This window comes from Musca domestica, unplaced genomic scaffold (genome assembly GCF_030504385.1).
Source record: "Musca domestica strain aabys unplaced genomic scaffold, Musca_domestica.polishedcontigs.V.1.1 20, whole genome shotgun sequence".
Lineage (NCBI taxonomy): Eukaryota > Metazoa > Arthropoda > Insecta > Diptera > Muscidae > Musca > Musca domestica.
In genome coordinates, this window is record NW_026712250.1 from 7,407,123 (window position 1) to 7,426,974 (window position 19,852).

Here is a 19,852-nt window from a genome sequence, read left to right on the forward strand (position 1 = left end):
ATGGGGAAAATATTCCTAATGAAATTTTACTATAGGCTACGGAGAAAAGATTATTTGTAGGTGTAACATAGGTCTGGGAAAATCGACATCAATTCGGATGTATTTGTAAAGAAAAAAATTCTATATTTGCCATTATTTGGATGATTTTCATTCAGTGCCAAAATACCCCTGAAGATTTAATTCTAGAATCTCATTCCCAATGGAAAAAATGTTCTCCAGCAAATTCCATTAAGGGTCGTCGAACGAAAAAAATTGGTAGCTATAATATATAACCTTGAAACCTCGGAACAGATTTGACCATATAAATTATGAAAATTTTCGAATAAATTTCTAATATATTCCGACTCTTGGTCATTTTCTCCCATTGTATATTACTTTAGGTACTTGATGCCAATGGGAAAAATATTCTTTATGAAATTTCACTATAGGCCGTGGAACAAAAAATAATTATAGGTGTAACATAGGCCTGGGAAAATTAGGAACCATTGGGATAAATATCACAAAAATATACACAATTGTAATTTTTGATCAATAATTTTTCGATCATTTTCATTCAGTGCCAAACTACCCATGAAGTGTTCACTTTAGAAACTCATAACCAATGGAAAAATTATTCCACATCAAATTCCACCAAGGGTCGCCGAACACAAGAAATCGGTGGCTATAACATAACATCTTGAGAAATCCGAACCAATTTAACTATATAGATCATCAAAAATTTCGATTAAATTTCTGAGATATTCCGATTCTTGGCCATTTTCTCCAATTTAATATTACTTTAGGCATTTGATGTCAATGTGAAAAGTATTCCTCATAAAATTTCACTATAGGCTATAGAACAACAACTATTTGTAGGTGTAACATGGGCCTGGAAAAATCGGAAACCAATTCGAGTTTATTTGTCAAGAAAAAATCGATATTTGTGATTTTTCGGAACATTTTCAACAAGTGCCAAACTACCCGTGAAGATTTAATTTTAGAATCTCATGATCAATGGAAAAAGTATTCTTTATCGAATTTCACTATGGGTCTCCGAACAAAAGAAATTGATAGCTATAACATGACATCTTAAAAAATCCGATCCAATTTAGCTATACAAATTGGAGAAAAAATGTTAAATGATTTAAATAAATTTTTAAGTTTTTCTAATTCAGAGCCAGTTTCACCTATAGGATTTTACTTTAGGTCCTTGTCGGTAAAGGAGGAAATGTTCTTAATAGAATTTCACTATGAGTACCAGAAATAAAGCATCCCTAAGAAAATCGGGGCTTCATTAGGATATATATGTAGAAAAAATCTACTATTTGAAATTTTTTAATCATTTTCAATGAGAAGCAATTTACTACTGAAGACTACATTTTAGAAGCTCGTAATCAATATAAAAAATATTCTCGATTGAATTTTACCATGGGTCCTCGAACCAAGGAAATGGATAGCTATCCCGTAACATATTGAGAAATCCGCTCCAATTTGACCATAGAAACACATGAAAATGTATTAGAGGATTAAAATCAGTTTCTGGTCGTTTTTTAATTGTAGACCAATATCGCCCATAGAATTTAAGTTTAGGTCCTCATAGAATTTCACTATAAGTCCCAGAAATAATGATATCTGTAGCTACAACGCATCTCTGGGACAATAGGAAATCAATTAAGGTATGTTTTATAAAAAAATTAATTTGCAATTTCATTTTCAACTACTGGCAAACTACCCCTGAACATTACCTTATAGAAGCTCGTGACCAATGGAAAAAATGTTCTCCATTGATTTTCACTAAGGGTCTCCGAACAAAAAAAATCGCTAGCTATTACATAAGATCTTAAAAAATCCGCTCCAATTTGATCATACAAACACAAGGAAATATATTAGAGGATTAAAATCAATTTCTTGCTTTTTATCACTCTGGGCCAATATCACCCACAGTATTTAAGTTTATTTCCTCGGTCCTAATGAAAATAATGTTCTTCGTAGAATTTCACTTAAGGTCTCTGAATAAATGAAACCGGTAGATATAACATATCCTATACTACTTGGGATACTATCCCCAGGTTAGTATCCAATTTGGGTTTATTTAAAGAAAAGAAAATTTCGGAGTGTTTCTGACTATTGGCCGATTTCACCCACAATTCTTTATTCTAGGCCATTGGTGTAAATGGAAAACATTTTCTCCATCGAATTTCACTAGGAGTCTCCAAACAATAGAAATCTGTAGGAGTAATGCATAACCTCTGAAAATCCCGTTCAAATTTGTCTATTAAGACCATAGAGAATTTTGGACAAATTTCAAAGTTTTTCTCGCCCGGGTCCTATTTTACCCACTGAATGTTATTTTAGATCCTTGGTGTTAATGGAAAAATGGTTCTCCACAAAATTCTACATGAGGTCTCCAAACAAATAATAATTGGGGGAATTATATTTTCATGGGAAAATCGGTTACAATTTGGATCAATTAATGAAAAACTAAATTTTGGAGTTTTTCAGATTATTGGCCGATTTCACCCACACTGCTTTATTCTAGGTCATTAGTGTCAATGGAGAAAATATTCTACATCGAATTTCGCCAGGGGCCTCCGAACAAAAGAAATCCCTAGCAATAATATATGACCTTTAAAAATACCGATTAATTTGTTTATAAAAAATATAATAAAAATTGCGAACAAATTACAAAGTTTTTCTCACCCAGGGCCTATTTTACCCACTGTAAGTTATTTTAGGTCCTTGATGTCAATGGAAAAAATACTCTCCACAAAATTCTACATGAGGTCTCCAAACAAATAATAATTGTGGGAATTATATTTTGTTGAGAAATTCGGAAAAAATTTTGATTAAGTAATGAAAAACTAAATTTTTGAGTTTTTCTGACTATTGACCGAATTCACCCACAGAGCTTTATTCTAGGTCATTAGTGTCAATGGAGAAAATATTCTACATCGAATTTCACTAGGGGCCTCCAAACAAAATAAATCCCTAGCAATAATATATGACCTTTAAAAATCCCGATTAATTTGTTTATAAAAAATATAATAAAAATTGCGAACAAATTTCAAAGTTTTTCTCATCCAGGGCCTATATCACCCACTGTATGTTATTTTGGGTCCTTGGTATCAATGGAAAAATTATTCTTCACAAAATTCTACATGAGGTCTCCAAACAAATAATAATTGTGGGAATTATATTTTGTTGAGAAAATCGGCTACAATTTAGATCAATTAATGAAAAACTAATTTTTTTGAGTTTTTCTGACTATTGACCGATTTCACCCACAGTGATTTATTCTAGGTCATTAGTGTCAATGGAGAAAATATTCCCCATCGAATTTCACTATGACTCTTGGAACAAAAGAAATCTGTAGCTATAATTTCTATTCTGTAAAAAATCTGTTCAATTTTGCTCCTCATAATCATTTTATAGAAATTTTGATTTTGTTTTCTCACCTTTACTGTTTGGAGGTCATTACAGCTACATTACAGTATATATGTCAATGGAAAAATTAACCCCCCTGGTGCTGCATCATAGGCCCCACAGATATATCCATTTTTCCTTGCATTATTTTCCTACTTTTTTTACTGGGATTATTATTTGGGCCTCTTGTGAAATTCCTCTCTCGAAATATTTGCTCCATTATTTCTCTCCTTAAAATCTCCCGAAATTTTGTTTTCACATCTCTTGAAAGGCAATTGCTCCATTTTCAAAAAAATATTTTTCAAAAATTTTTTTTTCAAAAATTATTTTTCAAAAATTATTTTTCAAAAAGCATTTTTTAAAAATTATTTTTTGTTTTTTTTTTGAAAAAATTTCAAGCTTCCTCTTCTTTAGAAAATTTCCCAAAACTCCAAGGACCCCTTGAAGGAAAACATTTTCTCAATTTCCTTAATTTCATTTAACAAAAAAAAAATCAAAATTTCCTAAAAATTACTTCAATCCCTTCTCCTCCCCCTGCTCGGATTCCTCCGAACCCCGGCGATAATCCCCAGCAGCATAATCTTGTTCCAAATTCCTATAACTTGGCTGGTCTTCTCTATTCACATTTCCAATTTCATTCACCGGTGTGGCTACTGACCTACACCCATCCTCCTGCCCCTCCTCCTGCTGCTGCTGTTGGACTTCCCCCACATTTGTTTCGCTCAACGAAAGCTTGGGTGACAGCGAACTCGGCGAGGAGCCTTGCGAGGATGGTGACAATGAATTCGAATTGGATGTTTCACACAGACCGGTATTGATTTCCATTTCCAATTCCGAATAGATGTCAATGAGATTATTTATGCCAATCAGATAGCCATCCTCGTGATTGCCCACCTTCCAGGTGCTGTTGTGGCTAATGAAATGATTCTCGGGCAGATGGACAGTTTTGGCGAAATCAATCAGCCAGACATTGGCCTGTTTGCGATCGTGGACAAAGAGCAGGGAACTGCCAATCACCTCGTGGCTGCGGAAGAAATCGGAACATTCTAGGGTGGCACGGATAGCACGTAAGCGTTGTAAATAACGGGGCTGGAAAATTAAAAAATCGAAAATTAATTTCGTTTCAAAAATGTCCTCGCTTTTCCTCAAAACTCACCATGGCATGGGGAAAGCCATTGACGAACTCCTTGAAGGCCGCCTTGATTTGTTCTCGGGATTTTGTGGTTTTGAAATCCTTGGTGCTGGTGCCGTCACTTTTTTTGATGCCCTGCAAATGAAATGAAAAAATGAATAAAAATGTCCTCCATTTCCTTTAACCTTTCCCTCACCTCTATGCGAAAACCCAGGGTGGCCGTACTGGAGATGGTCTCCCGCCATACCATGTAACGCGGTTTGGTTACCCCCTTGGCCTTGTGTTCCTCCTCGCTGGGGGCATTCGGATCGATTTGTATCATTTTCTCATACATGTCCTTGCGCAGCTTGGGTTTCTCCTTGGCCTTGGACAATTCCTCCTCGAGATAAGTACGTACCCCAATTTTACAGTCCATGACACAGGGTTGATAGAAATCGCTGAGGAGATCTTGTAGCTGGAGATATACTGTAAACGGAATAAAAAAGGATATTTTAAGGACCTCTCTTTTGCTCTCCCAATTTGTGACTTACATTCTCCATCCTCACTGGTCACCTGACCTTTGTACTCCGGCACATAGGGCCTCAGCACATCCTTCATGAGTATGTGAAAACAGTCCTCTTCCTTGGGACACAACTTCTTTAGGACGGTACCCTGTTCGGTGCCAGCCTTGAAGTTGCCCTGATGACCAGCCAATTGGACCCAGGGATAACGTTGTTTTTTGTACGTTTGGAAGAACGGCGTCCATTGGACAATGTTGCGGATTTTGCGCCAACCGGAAGGCTGATAAAAGACAGAGAAAAAGGAAAAAATTAAAAACCAAATTTAAAAGAAATATTAATTTTTAAGCTAATGTCCTTTAATACTTAAATTTTACTTTTAGTGCCAACATCTCGATCATATTTGGGGAACATATTAACCCTTTAAGATCTCATTTAGAGCGATTTCGGACCCATTTCCGCAAAAAAATTGAGAAATTGATTAGAAAAATTAAATAAAAAAAAAAATTTTGATTCCAGGATTGCTTTGAATCCTTCTACTTTAGATAAAATATATATTCAGCAATTTTACTACTAACATCCTGCGGAATATTTTTGTAGAACATATTAACCCTCTAACATCTCATTTGGGCGGTCTTTTGGGACCTTTTTTGTGATAAAATAAAAAATTAAATAAAATACCTCTTTTTTCTTATGAGGTTTCCTTGTATCCTTAAACTTTATCCTTACGTTTTCGATAAAATATTTATTCAGCAATCTTACTCCCAACGTCATAAGGAACATTCTTCGAAAACATATTAACCCTCTCAGACCACATTTAGTTGGTCTTTTGAGCACTTCTTTGTCAAAAAAATTAAAATAAATGGGAATTTTATAGAAATAATATTTTTAGTCCTTTAAAGATATCTCCGAATCCTTTAATTTGTGGTAAAAATTATCTGGAATAAATTTATTCCGAATGTTCAGAGGAACATTTTTGTGGAACATATTAACCCTCTCAGACCACATTTAGTTGGTCTTTTGGGTCCTTCTTTGCCAAAAAATTAAATAAATGAAAATTAAATAAAAATAATATTTTTATTCCTTCCAAGATCCTTCCGAATCCTTAGATTTTAGATAAAAATTATCTGAAATAATTTTATTCCGAATATTCCAAGGAACATTTTTGTGGAACATATTAACGATCTATTATCTCATTTTGGGGTGTTTCGGGCCTTTTTCGGTTAGCAAAAAATAAAAAATCTAAAAAAAATGAAGTAATATTTTTTTCAATTTTCGGAATTTCTTTGAATTCATAAATTTTAAATAAAATTTGTCTTCAGCAAATTTTCTACAGACATCTCCAGGAATATTTTTGTAAAGTACGTTAACCCTTTAACACCTCATTTGGGGGTGTTTCGGGTACTTCTTTGCCAAAAATTAAATAAAATATAATGTTTTAATTAATTTCAAAATTTCTACGGATCTTTCGAATTTTTCAAGATTAAAATCTTCCGCAAAATTACTGTACACATTCCGAGGACCATTTTTGTATAACATCTTAACCCTCTAAAACCTCATTTAGGGGGACGATTGGGTCCCTCTTAAGAAATTGAAATAAAAATACTAAGAAAAATAAAAAAAAACCTTAAAATTCCTTTAAATTCCAAAAAATTTAAATGAAGCTTCTTCAAAATTTTACTGCTAGTATCCCTGGGAGCATATTTGTAGAACACATTAACCCTCTAGGACCTAATTCAGTGGGCATTTTGGGTTATTTGTCCAAAAAAACTATAGAAATACCACATGATTCAAACCATTGACATTTTCGAACTCGTTTCATTTCACCCCGATATTGACACTTTACGTCCAATTTGTCAATGGGAAAAATGTTCCTCATCAAATTTCATTAGGGGTTGCCTGCGAAAAGAATATCCTAGACCCCATATATTGAAGGGAAATATCGCTTCAAAGTTGATAATTTAAAAAAGATTAAAAAAATATATCACAGTTTCATTTTCTGACCTCTTCGGTCGGGGGGCCGTTTTAACCCCTAGTTTCTTGTTCTAGGGTCTTGACTTCAATGGAAAAAATATTCCTTACACAATGTTACTATGGGTCTCTGAAGGAGAAAAATCGCTAGCTTTAACTTATATAAGTAAAAATTGGCATAGGTACCATGGTTTCCGTATATATATTTTTTTATTTTTTTTGAAATTTTTAATTATAGGCTTTTGTCGGATGTGATGCCAATTTCGCCCAGAACAATATGTTCCAGAGCCTTGATGTCAATGGAAAATTTAATCTACATCAAATTCCACTGGAGGTCGCGGAACAACAGAAATCGGTACATAGAATTTTTAATACATAAAATCCGCTTTGGGTTGTTGAGTTATAAATTTTTATGGCAATTTTTGGGTATTTTTCATCCGGAGCAAAATTCTCCCTTTAAAGTCCATTTTAGGTGACAGATGTTAATGGAAATATTGTTCTCCATCAAATTTCACTGTGGGTCGGGGAACAACAGAAATCGGTATATATAATTTTTAATACAGAAAATCTGGGTTGTATTGTTGGGTTATAAATGTTTAGGGCAATTTTTGGGTATTTTTTATCCGGAGCTAAATTCTCCCGTAAAAGTCAATTTTAGCTGACAGGTGTTAATGGGAAAAATGTTCTCCACTAAATTTCACTGTGGGTCGGAGAACAACAAAAATCGGTATATATAATTTTTAATATAAAAAATCGGGATTGGATTGTTTATTTATCAATATTTACGGCATTTTTTTGGGATACTTCTCATCCGGAGCTAAATTTTCTTTTAAAAGTCTATTTTAGCTGAGAGATGTTAATGGAAAAAATGTTCTCCATCAAATTTCACTGTGGGTCGCGGAACAACAGAACTCGGTATATTAAATTTTTAATACAGAAAATCTGGGTTGTATTTTTGGGTTATAAATGTTTAAGGCATTTTTTGGGTGTTTTTCATCCGGAGCTAAATTCTCCTATAAAAGTCCATTTTAGCTGACAGATGTTAATGGAAATATTGTTCTCCATCAAATTTCACTGTGGGTCGCGGAACAACAGAAACCGGCATATATAATTTTTAATATAAAAAAATTTGGTTGAATTGTTGGGTTATAAATTTTTATGGCAATTTTTGGGTATTTTTCATTCGGAGCTAAATTCTCCCTTAAAAGTTCATTTTAGCTGACAGATGTTAATGGGAATATTGTTCTCCATCAAATTTCACTGTTGGTCGCGGAACAACAGCAATCGGTATATATAATTTTTAATATAAAAAATTTTGGTTTGGATTGTTGGGTTAAAAATTTTTATGGCAATTTTTGGGTATTTTCTCATCCGGAGCTAAATTCTCCCTTAAAAGTCCATTTTAGCTGACAGATCTTAATGAAAAAATTATTCTCCATCAAATTTCACTGTGGGTAGCGGAACAACAGAAATCGGTATATATAATTTTTAATATAAAAACTCGGGTTGGTTTGTTGGTTTATCAATTTTTATGGCAATTTTTGGTTATTTTTGGGTATTTTTCATCCGGAGCTAAATTCTCCCTTAAAAGTTCATTTTAGCTGACAGATGTTAATGGATAAAATGTTCTCCATCAAATTTCACTGTGGGTCGCGGAACAACAGAAACCGGTATGTGTAATTTTTAATATAAAAAAATTTGGTTGATTTGTTGGGTTATAAATTTTTATGGCAATTTTTGGGTATTTTTTATTCGGAGCTAATTTCTCCCTTAAAAGTCCATTTTAGCTGATAGATATTAATGGAAAAAATGTTCTCCATCAAATTTCACTGTGGGTTGCGGAACAATAGAAATCGCTATATATAATTTTTAATATAAAAAATTTGGGTTGAATTGTTGGGTTATAAATTTTTATGGCAATTTTTGGGTATTTTTCATCCGGAGCTAAATTTTCTCTTAAAAGTCCATTTTAGCTGACAGATGTCAATGGAAATGTTGTTCTCCATCAAATTTCACTGGGGGTCGTGGAACAACAGAAGTCGGTATATAAAAGAGGTATTCTTGAAATCTGAGTATCAAATAGGAGATATTCCTTTTTTTTCTTTAAAATGTCACATTTTTCTCTAATATCGAACGGATTCCCCTTACCGAAAGACCGCTTCAGGTTCCATTTTTGATCCTCTAAACTTCCTCAGCTCCCTTTCGAATCGACAACACCTTCCCCACTTCCCAAAAATCACCATAAGACCCTCGCAGCCATTAGCATTCGTCTGTGACCCACCTCATGTCAACGACAATCACCATTTGATCAAAAACACGCTCCGCACAAACCACAATCTCAAATGCCAACACGTGCTAAACGGCTATCATACGCTAATCAGAATTAGTTTATTGGCCTGTAATACAAGCCAGTGATTTGAGAAAAAAAAAAGAAAAAACATCCAAAAAAGCGAAACATTTGCCAAAACATGCAACATAATTGTTGTGCCCCAAAACATGTAGTTGCAAGGCAGAAACGAGTAACTAAATTTGTCAAATTAAGAAAAAAAATAAAAAAACAAAGATTTTATAAAAGGCAAATAACGAAAAAAAAAACAATACCAAAAGAAATTTTTTTTAAAAAATTTCTAAAAATATATTTTTTTAGGGTCTCCCTCTGTACGTAGATTTTTTAAGTATTTCTTAAGAACTCCCTCTGCACGTGGATTTTTTTAAAAATATATTTTAAGAAATTCCTCTGTATGTGTGGATATTTTTAAAACATTTTTATGAAATTTCCCTGTACTTGATTTTTTTTTTAAATATTTTCTTAAGAACTCCACCCCAACGTGGATTTAAAAAAAAAAAATATTTCCTTAGAGCGCCATCTTTATGTGGACTTTTGAAAATCTTTTAAAGAACTCCCCCTGTACGTGAATTTCTTCAAAAAAATTTTTTGAGAACTCCCCCTGTACTTGCATTTTTTTAATTTTTTTCCAACTCCACCCCAACGTGGACTTTCAAAAAAAAAAAAATATTTCCTTAGAACTCCCTCTGTATGTGGACCTTTTAATTTTTTTTAAGAACTCCCCCTGTACGTGAATTTTTTAAAATATTTTTTTTAAGAACTCCCCCTGTATGTGAATATTTTTTAAGATATTTTTTCCACCCTTCCTCCTACAGTGAAGGCCAATAGAACCTAGAATCTCCAACGAAAGGAAAAAAATTGTCAAACATCACCATCTTCCATCTTGGGCGACGTAAATGATATTCTCCATATGCCAAACACGTAACACGAAAACTGTTAACAAAAATTTGCTTAGTTTAATTGCTGTTGAAGCCAAAAGCAACAACAGCTTTGCGATGAACAGAAGCAGCAGCTGCTGCTGCCGCTATTACATGGCATGTCTGGCTAAAATCGCCACAACAACTTTTTTTTTGGTTTTTGGTTTTGGGGGTATCATTTTACAAACGTAAAACAAGCTTTTTTTTTGGCTATGATCAGCATAGCTTGACAATATCGGCAAACGCTCACACGAGGTGGTCTATCCACCGGAGGTGTGTCTATGTGTGTGTGTGTGTTAAATGCTGTGTCATTTGGATGTAAATACACCTGTAAATTGTGGGCAATTATTTGTGGTGGTAATCGAAGGCAGTAACCGTTTCTTAGATTACCAATTGGAGGTAATAGAGAATATTAAGTTTGTTAGATTTTTTTTTTTAATTAAAGATTATTAAATTTATCAAAAAAAAAAAAAATAAAGAAAAATTTGAAAAAAAATTAAAAAAAAATATTGAAAAAATTTGAAAAAAAAATTAAAAAAAGGAAAAATAAGAAATTTAAAAGAATTTAAAAAAATAGTTAAAAAATTTAAAAATAAAAAATTTAAAAATTTAAAAAAAATAAAAATTTATAAAATAATTAAAAAAAATTTAATTAAAAAAATATTTAAAAAAAAAATAAATTTAAAAAAATAAAAATTTCGTTTATTGAATTTAAAAAAAAAATATTTTCCATAGAAAAATCTTGTATATTTTTTATGATGAAAATATTTTTATTTTTTATTACATTGAGGTAATAGAGAATATCAAATTCGATATTTATTTTTTCAATTTTAGTTTTGAAATTTGACAAAAAAATAAAATAAAAATAAAAAAATTAAAAAAATATTTAAAAAAATAAAAAAAAATTTAAAAGAAAATTAAAAAATAAAAAAATGTTTAAAATATTTTGAAATAACTAAAAATAAAGATTTAAAAAAATAAAAACAAAATATTTGAAAAATATAAAAATTAATATTAAAAAATAAAAATTTCTTTTGAAAAATTTAGAAAAAATTAAAAAAATAAAAATTTAAAAAATATGTGAATATTAATTTTTTTAGATTTTTTTTATTTTAGTTTTTGAAATTTAACAAAAAAAAAAAAATAAAAATAAAAAAATAAAAATAAAAAAAAAATATTTGAAAATTAAAAAAAAAATAAAAATAAAATAATTAAAGAAAAATTGTAAAATTTAAAAAAAATTAAAAATTTTGTTTATAGCTTTTAACAAAAAATATTTTCCATGGAAAAATCTTGGGTATTTCTTATGGTGAAAATATTTTCCCAATTAAATTAATTGTCTGAATGTCAGTGCCATGTTTTATTTATTTTATTTTTTATTTATGTTGGAATTTTTTTATTTTAGTTTTTGAAATTTAGAAAAAAAACAAATAATAAAAAAATATTTGAACATTTTAAAAAAAAAATAAAAAAAATATTTTAAAAATTTAAAACTGCCACTTTTTTATTATATGGAGGTAATAGAGAATATCAAATTTTTTAGATTTTTTTTATTTTAGTTTTTGAAATTTAACAAAGAAAAAATAAAAAATTAAAAAAAATATATATTTGAAAAATTTTAAAAAAAAATTAAAAAATAAAAATAAAACAATTAAAAAGATATTTGAAAAATTTTAAAAATTGTTAGAATTTTTTTTTTTTAATTTTAGTTTTTGAAATTTAAAAATAAAAAAAAAATTAAAATAATTAAAAAAATATTTGAAAATTTTAAAAAAAAAATTAAAAAAAAGTAAAAAAAAAACAAAGAAAAATTGTAAAATTATTAAAATAAAAAAAAAATATTTGAAAAATTTAAAAAAAAATAAAAATTAACAAAAAAAAAAACATTAAAAATATAAAAATTTCGTTTATAGAATTTTACAAAAAATATTTTCCATAGACAAATCTTGTATATTTTTTATGGTGAAAATATTTTCCCAATTAAACTAATTGTCTGAATGGCAGTGCCATTTTTTATTATATGGGGGTAATAGAGAACATTTAGTTTGTTAGAATTTTTATTTTTTAATTTTAGTTTTTGAAATTTAACAAAAAAAAAAATTAAAAATATTAAAAATAAAAAAATTATAAAAATATTAAAAAAAATATTTGAAAAATTTTAGAAAAAAATTAAAAAATTTAAAAATGAAAAATTTAAGAATTTAAAAAAAATTAAAAATTGTAAAATTAAAAAAAAATAGTAAATTTCGTTTATAGCAAAAAAAATTAAAATAAATGTTTGAAAAATTTAAAAAGAAAATTAAAAAAATAAAAAATTGAAAAAATTAAAAAAAAAAAAATGAAAAAAATTTAAATTTAAAAAAAAAATTGTAAAATTTAAAAAAATAAAAATTTCGTTTACAGAGTTATACAAAAAAATATTTGCCATAGAAAAATCTTGTATATTCTTTATGGTGAAAATATTTTCCCAATTAATCTAATTGTCTGAATGTCAGTGCCATTTTTATAAATTATATTTTTTTATTGTATTTTTATTTATGTTGGATTTTTTTTATTTTAGTGTTTGAAATTTAGCAAAAAATAAATAATAAAAAAAAATATTTGAAAAATTTAAAAAAAAAATAAAAAAATAAAAAATTTAAAAAAAAATTGAAAAAATAAAAAAAAATTGTAATATTTAAAAATAATAAACATTTCGTTTATAGAAAAAAATAATAATATTTAAAAAAAATATTTGAAAATTAAAAAAAAAATTAATTTAAAAAACTTTCGGTTATAAAAAATATTTTCCATAGAAAAATCTTGCATATTTTTAATGATTTAAGAACTCTTCCTGTACGTAGATTTTTTAAAATATAGTTTTAAGAACTCCGCCTCTACGTGATTTTTTTAAATATTTTCTAATATATATTTTTTTTTTTAAATTTTCAAATATTTTTTTTAAATATTATAATTTTATTAATTTTTTTTTTTCTATAAACGAAATTTTTATTTTTTTTTTAATATTTCTTAAGAATTTCCCTTGCACGTGGATTTTTTTTAAATATATAAGAACTCTCCCTATATATTTTTTAAAATATTTAAAAAATATTTTTGTTAGAACTCCCTCTGTACATAAGCTCCGTATTTTTTTTTAGAACTTGTTATCCCTCTGTGGGCGGATTTTTTATGAACTCCACCTGTATGTGGATTTTTTTAAAAAATATTTTGTAACAACTTTAAGTTTTTAACCTTTTTTTAGGAGTCCATTTTTTAACAACTTCCTCTGTACGTGCATTTCTTAAAAACAAAATATTTTGTTACGAACTCCCTCTGTACTTGGATTTTTTAAATATTTGTTATGAAAATATTTTCCTCTGTAAGTGTATTTTTAAACATATTTAAAAAAAAAAATAAAAAAATTAAAAAAAAAAATATTTAAAAAATTTAAATAATAAATAAATTTAAATAAGAATTAAAAAAATATTTGAAAATTAAAAAAAAAAAAAAAAAATAAATAATAAAAAAAAATAAAAAAATAAAAAAATTAAAAAAATTGGAAAGTTTGAAAAAAATTTAAAAAAAATTATAGAGTTTTACAACAAAAAAATTAAATGGAGGTAATAGAGAAAATTAAATGTGTTACGATTATTTTTTTATTTTAGTTTTTTTATTTTAACAAAAAAAAAAATAAAAAAAAAATATTTGAAAATTTTAAAAAAAATAAAAAAATTTAAAAAAATTTAAAAATTTAAAAAAAAATGAAAAATTTAAAAAAAAATTGGAAAAAATATTTGAAAAGTTTAAAAAAATTTAAAAAATTAAAAAGAAAAAATTAAAAAAAAAATCGAAAAATTTAAAAAAGATCAAAAGTTTCGGTTACAGAATTTCATAAAAAATATTTTCCATAAAAAAATCTTGGAAATTTTTAATGGTGAAAATATTTTCCCAATTAAACCAATTGTCTGAATGTCAGTGCCATTTTTTATTAATTAATTGTTATTGTTGTCGTTTTTTTTTTCTCTCAGCAAAAACTGAAGCGTGCTAATTCTTCTGATCTAAGGCCAGCCATGTGAGTGGGTGTGTAGATTGTTCGTCCTCTGATGATTTCATCAGGCAATGAATTAATTGGAAGCTAAGCTTTAATAAATGAAATGTGTGGGTGTTCGTTCGGCATGGCTGGCTGGGTTGCCTGTCTGACTTGGTGTTGATTAACGTTGATTAAAAAACAGTTCAGGGCCATTGATCCAATGAAGCCTGGAGAGCAATTTGGGAGATAAGATCATGGCCGGTATTAATTGATTTATGAAGCTATGGAAAATCGGGTGGGTAAATTTTCATTGTCTGTAGATCCAGAACCTTCTGGTTTCCCCATTAGCTTTATTAGCTATTCTATGGATTTGGAATTTTCCCCTCGCCTGGGTAGGTCTATTGCGTTTCTAATTTCCAAACAAATTGACTCCCCAGGTATGTGCGTTGTTTACCAAATAGTCAGCCAGCCAGCCCCAGCTAGCTAAGCGCAGAATGTCTGCGTGTTTGATTTTTTTTGCTATTTCTAGGTTTGTTTGTTTGCACCGCTATCCCATCTCTTTCTCCATGTATGGGTGCAAAATACAATAAAAAAAGATAACAAAATACAAAAAATCGAAAAAAAAAACGAAACAAAACAAACAACAATCTTTGAGAACACCACACAAAGCAGGCATTGACGTCAATTCAAATAAAAAACAAACGACGGCGGCGGCGACAACCCCGCACTGGGCAACAGCCAACCAACCAACCATTGTCTCCACCATCGGAGGTAATTTCGTTGCCGGCGCTCTGATGCAAAGTCGAAACCTTTAACAACCTGGGTCAATGTGGAGGAAACACGCCTCAATTGAATTATGATAAATGTTTTTCGAAATTTGTTTTGACAAATTTTCGATCAATCGATAACGCAATGGGGGAGTTGGACATAGGAGGCAGCATGACATAAACACAATGGATGTGAAATTTGATATTTTAAACGGCAACAAAAAAAAAAAGAAAAACATATCGGTGAAAATTTTCGATAACATTTTATCGAAGAATTTTCGATAGAAAATTTTATCGAGAGAAAACTTTTTGATAGGAAAATGTTCAATAGTTATTCTATGGATAGAATTTTCAATAATATTTTTATCGATAGAATTTTCGATAGAAACATTTTCGATAGTTTTATCGATAAAATATTCGATAGAAAATTTTTCGATATTTTTATCGATAGAATTTTCGACAGAAAATTTTTTGATATTTTGATCGATAGAAAAATTTTCGATATTTTTATCGATAGAATTTTCGATAGAAAATTTTTCGATATTTTTATCGATAGAATTTCCGATAGAAAATTTTTCGATAGTTCTATTGATAGAATTTTCGATAGAAAATTTTTCGATAGTTCTATCGATATAATTTTCGATAGAAAATTTTTCGATAGTTCTATCGATAGAATTTTCGATAGAAAATTTTTCGATAACATTTTTATCGATAGAATTTTCGATAGCAAATTTTTCGATAACATTTTTATCGATAGAATTTTCGATAGAAAAGAATTTTCTATAGAAATCTATCGATAAGTATTTTATTGAAAATTTTTCTATAGAAAATCTATCGATAAAAATGTTATCGAAAATTTTTCTATAGAAAATTCTATCGATAAAAATGTTATCGAAAAATTTTCTATAGAAAATTCTATCGATAAAAATGTTATCGAAAAATTTTCTATAGAAAATTCTATCGATAAAAATGTTATCGAAAAATTTTCTATAGAAAATTCTATCGATAAAAATGTTATCGAAAAATTTTCTATAGAAAATTCTATCGATAAAAATGTTATCGAAAAATTTTCTATAGAAAATTCTATCGATAAAAATGTTATCGAAAAATTTTCTATAGAAAATTCTATCGATAAAAATTTTATCGAAAAATTTTCTATCGAAAATTCTATTAATAGAACTATCGAAAAATTTTCTATCGATGAAAAAAATCTACCGATTTTTTTTCTGTAGAAAATCTACCGATTTTTTTCTGTAGAAAATCTACCGATTTTTTTCTGTAGAAAATCTACCGATAACAGTTTTTATCGATTTTTATAAACAATCTATCGATAACAGTTGTTATCGAAAAGTTTTCTATGGAAAATCCAACGATAACAGTTGTTATCGAAAAATTTTCTATAGAAAATGTATCGATAATTTTCTATAGAAAATCTAACGATAACAGTTGTTATCGAAAATTTTTCTATAGAAAATCTAACGATAACAGTTGTTATCGAAAAATTTTCTATAGAAAATGTATCGATAATTTTCTATAGAAAATTTCGATGTGTGTTATCGATTTTGTATCGATTTTTTTTTATTTCTGATCGCGTGGGAATTTGATCCATTAATTTTTCATTTTGCTGCTGTTTTTTTTTTTTCTTCTTTTTTTTACATTTCCATATCAAAAGCATGCAGCGTCTATTCGACTTCCACTTGACTACTGCATGACAGCCCCAACAAGCCACTGCCATTGTAATCGAATTGAATTGAATAATGCAAAAAAATTGAGAGAATCGACGCAAAAATCGTCATTCAAGACATTTACAAGCCATGCACTTCACTTAAAAACGTCATCCAACCCGGGCTGGTCCTCCTCATCGGAGGGCTGCGTGATCTTTGGCTGTGAACATGCTGCTGCTGCTGCAGCTATTTGATTGAAAATGACAGTGTAAATGGTTGTAGAATGTCAGTTGAGGCGGCAGTCAATTGTCAAACCAAATGAAATGCCACATTACCGACAATGTTGAGGAGAGATGAAGATGGCCCCTGGAAGATGGGCTAGGATGTGGGAAGTGTAGTCTGGCATCAGCGTCATTGGTGATGACATGAGCTACACACACACACACACAAACATACAAAGGTATGTATGCACATATGTCCGACAAGATAAGTTGCATGCACTGAACTCATGATGTTGTCGTCCACAACACAACTAGACCAACCCGGTATGACCGGCAAAAAAAAATGGCAACCCAAAAACAACAACAATGGCATGATAAGCAACTTTAGATCTGGGATGCTTTGCTTTGCTTCTCAAGAGGATTTCCATGGCTTGGCATTGTTGTTGTATTTTGTTGTTATTAGCTACCGAATTTTTTTAAATGTTGTTCCTAACCGATTTCCTATTATTAGCAAACGTGTTGTCAGACATGTTGATAGGTTCAAAGACTTACTTGAGTTTTTAATGCTATTTACGGGGGATTTACCTGGAATGAAAAAAAAACGGGAAATAGTTAAAGATTAGTAAAATAAAATATATTTTTTAATATAAGGATTATAATTTTAAATCTTTTTTAATATTTTTTTTTTTTAAAGAAAATATAAAAAAATATTTTTTTTTTAAATTTTGAATTTTTTTCTGTATAAAATATAGAAAGTATCGAAATATTTTCAATGGAAAATATCGTAAATATTTTCAATAGAAAATATCGTAAATATTATCAATGGAAAATATCGTAAATATTTTCAATGGAAAATATCGAAATATTAAATATTAAAATATCGAAAGATTTCCTATGGAAAATAATATCAAACGATTTTCTATGGAAATTATGGAACAAAATACGATATATTCTATATTTAATATCGTAGATATTTTTATATTAAATATCGTAGATATTTCTATGTTAAATATCGTAGATATTTTTATGGAAAATATCGTAAGCATTTTGTATGGAAAATATAGAAAAAAAAATTACGATATTCTCTATATAAAATATCGTAAATATTTATGTGGGAAATATCGTAGATATTTTTATAGAAAACATCGTAGATTTTTTATAGGAAATATCGCAATATCGTAGATATTTTTTATAGAAAATATCGTAGATACCTTTATGGAAAATATCGTGGATATTTTTATGGAAAACATCGTATATAATTTTTTATAGAAAATTTCGTAAATATTTTCTATAGAAAATATCGTAAAAATTTTCAATGGAAAATATCGAAATATTTTCTATAGAAAATATCGTAAATATTTTCTGCAAAAAATATCGTAAAAATATTCCATGGAAAATATCGTAAATATTTTCTTTAGAAAATATCGTATATATTTTCTTTAGAAAATATCGTAAATATTTTCTTTAGAAAATACCGTGAATATTTTCTCTAGAATATATCGTAAATGTTTTCTGTAGAATATATCGTAAATATTTTCTGTAGAAAATGACGTAACTATATATACCGTGGAAAATATCGTATATAGTTGCTATATAAAATATCGTAAATATTTTCTATATAAAATATCGTTAATATTTTCTATAGAAAATAGCGTAATATTTCGGAAATATTTTCAATGGAAAATATCGTAAATATTTTCTATGGAAAATATCGTAAAAATCATAGATATTTTTTATAAATATCGTAAATAAAATATCGTAGATATATTTTATAGAAAATATTTTTATGGAAAATATCGTTTATATTTTCTATTGAAAATATCGAAATATTTTTTCTGTAAAAATATCGTAAATATTTTTTATAAAAATTTTAGTAAATATTATCAATAGAATATATCGGTAATATTTTCAATAGAAAATATCGTAAAAATTTTCGACAGAAAATATTGTATACATTTTCTATGGAAGATATTGTAAATTTTTTTTATGGAAATATCGTAAATATTATCTATGGAAAATATCGTAAGTACATTCTGTAGAAAATATCGTTGAAATTTTTATAGAAAATATCGTAGATATTTATATGGAAAATATCGCAGAAATTTTTTTTATAAATATCGTAGTTATTGTTTATAGAAAATATCGTAAATATTTTTTATATAAAACATCGTAGATAATTTTTATATGAAATATCGTAAATATTTTTTAGTAGAATATATCGTAACTATTTTTTATAAAAATTATAGGGAATATCGTAGATACTTTTAATAGAAAATATCATTAGTATTTATAGAAAATATCGTAAATATTTTTTTAATATTGTAGATATTTGTTATATAATTTATAAATATCGTAAAATTTTTCTATAGAAAATATTGTAAAATTTTTTATAGGAAATATCGTAAAAAATTTCTATAGAAAATATAATAATAGAAAATATAAAATATTGAAAAAATTTGTCTATTGAAAATGTCGTAAAAAATTTCGTAGTTATTTTTTTAGAAAATATCGTAGAAATTTCTTATAGAAAATATCGTAAATATTTTCTGTAGAAAATATCGTAAACATTTTTTATAGAAAATATCGTATATATTTTTCATAGAAAATATCGTAAATATTTTCGTTGTTGCCATTGAAAATATCGTAAATATTTTCCATAGAAAATATCGTAAACATTTTCTATAGAAAATATCGTAAACATTTTCTATAGAAAATATCGTAAACACTTTCTATAGAAAATATCGTAAACATTTTCTATAGAAAATATCGTAAACATTTTCTACAGAAAATATCGTAAATATTTTCTATAGAAAACATTGTAAATATTTTCTATATAAAATATCGTAAATATTTTCTATAGAAAACATTGTAAATATTTTCTATATAAAATATCGTAAAAAATTTTCTATGGAGAATATCGAAATA

General features: G+C 27.8%; 1 protein-coding gene across 1 annotated transcript in view; it reads right to left on the minus strand.

Annotated features, from left to right (window-relative positions):
- Nucleotides 1-2,231: 2,231 nt before the first annotated feature.
- LOC101889245 (uncharacterized) overlaps nt 2,232-19,852 on the minus strand; it is a 49,178-nt gene continuing 31,557 nt past the window's right edge. Inside the window, exons 3-6 of the mRNA XM_005184987.4 lie at nt 5,065-5,314; nt 4,731-4,999; nt 4,559-4,669; nt 2,232-4,491 (exon numbers count right to left, since the gene is read on the minus strand). Of these exons, the coding sequence (XP_005185044.2) occupies nt 3,913-4,491; nt 4,559-4,669; nt 4,731-4,999; nt 5,065-5,314 (1,209 nt within the window). The 3' untranslated portion in view covers nt 2,232-3,912. The remainder of the gene's footprint in view (nt 4,492-4,558; nt 4,670-4,730; nt 5,000-5,064; nt 5,315-19,852) is intronic.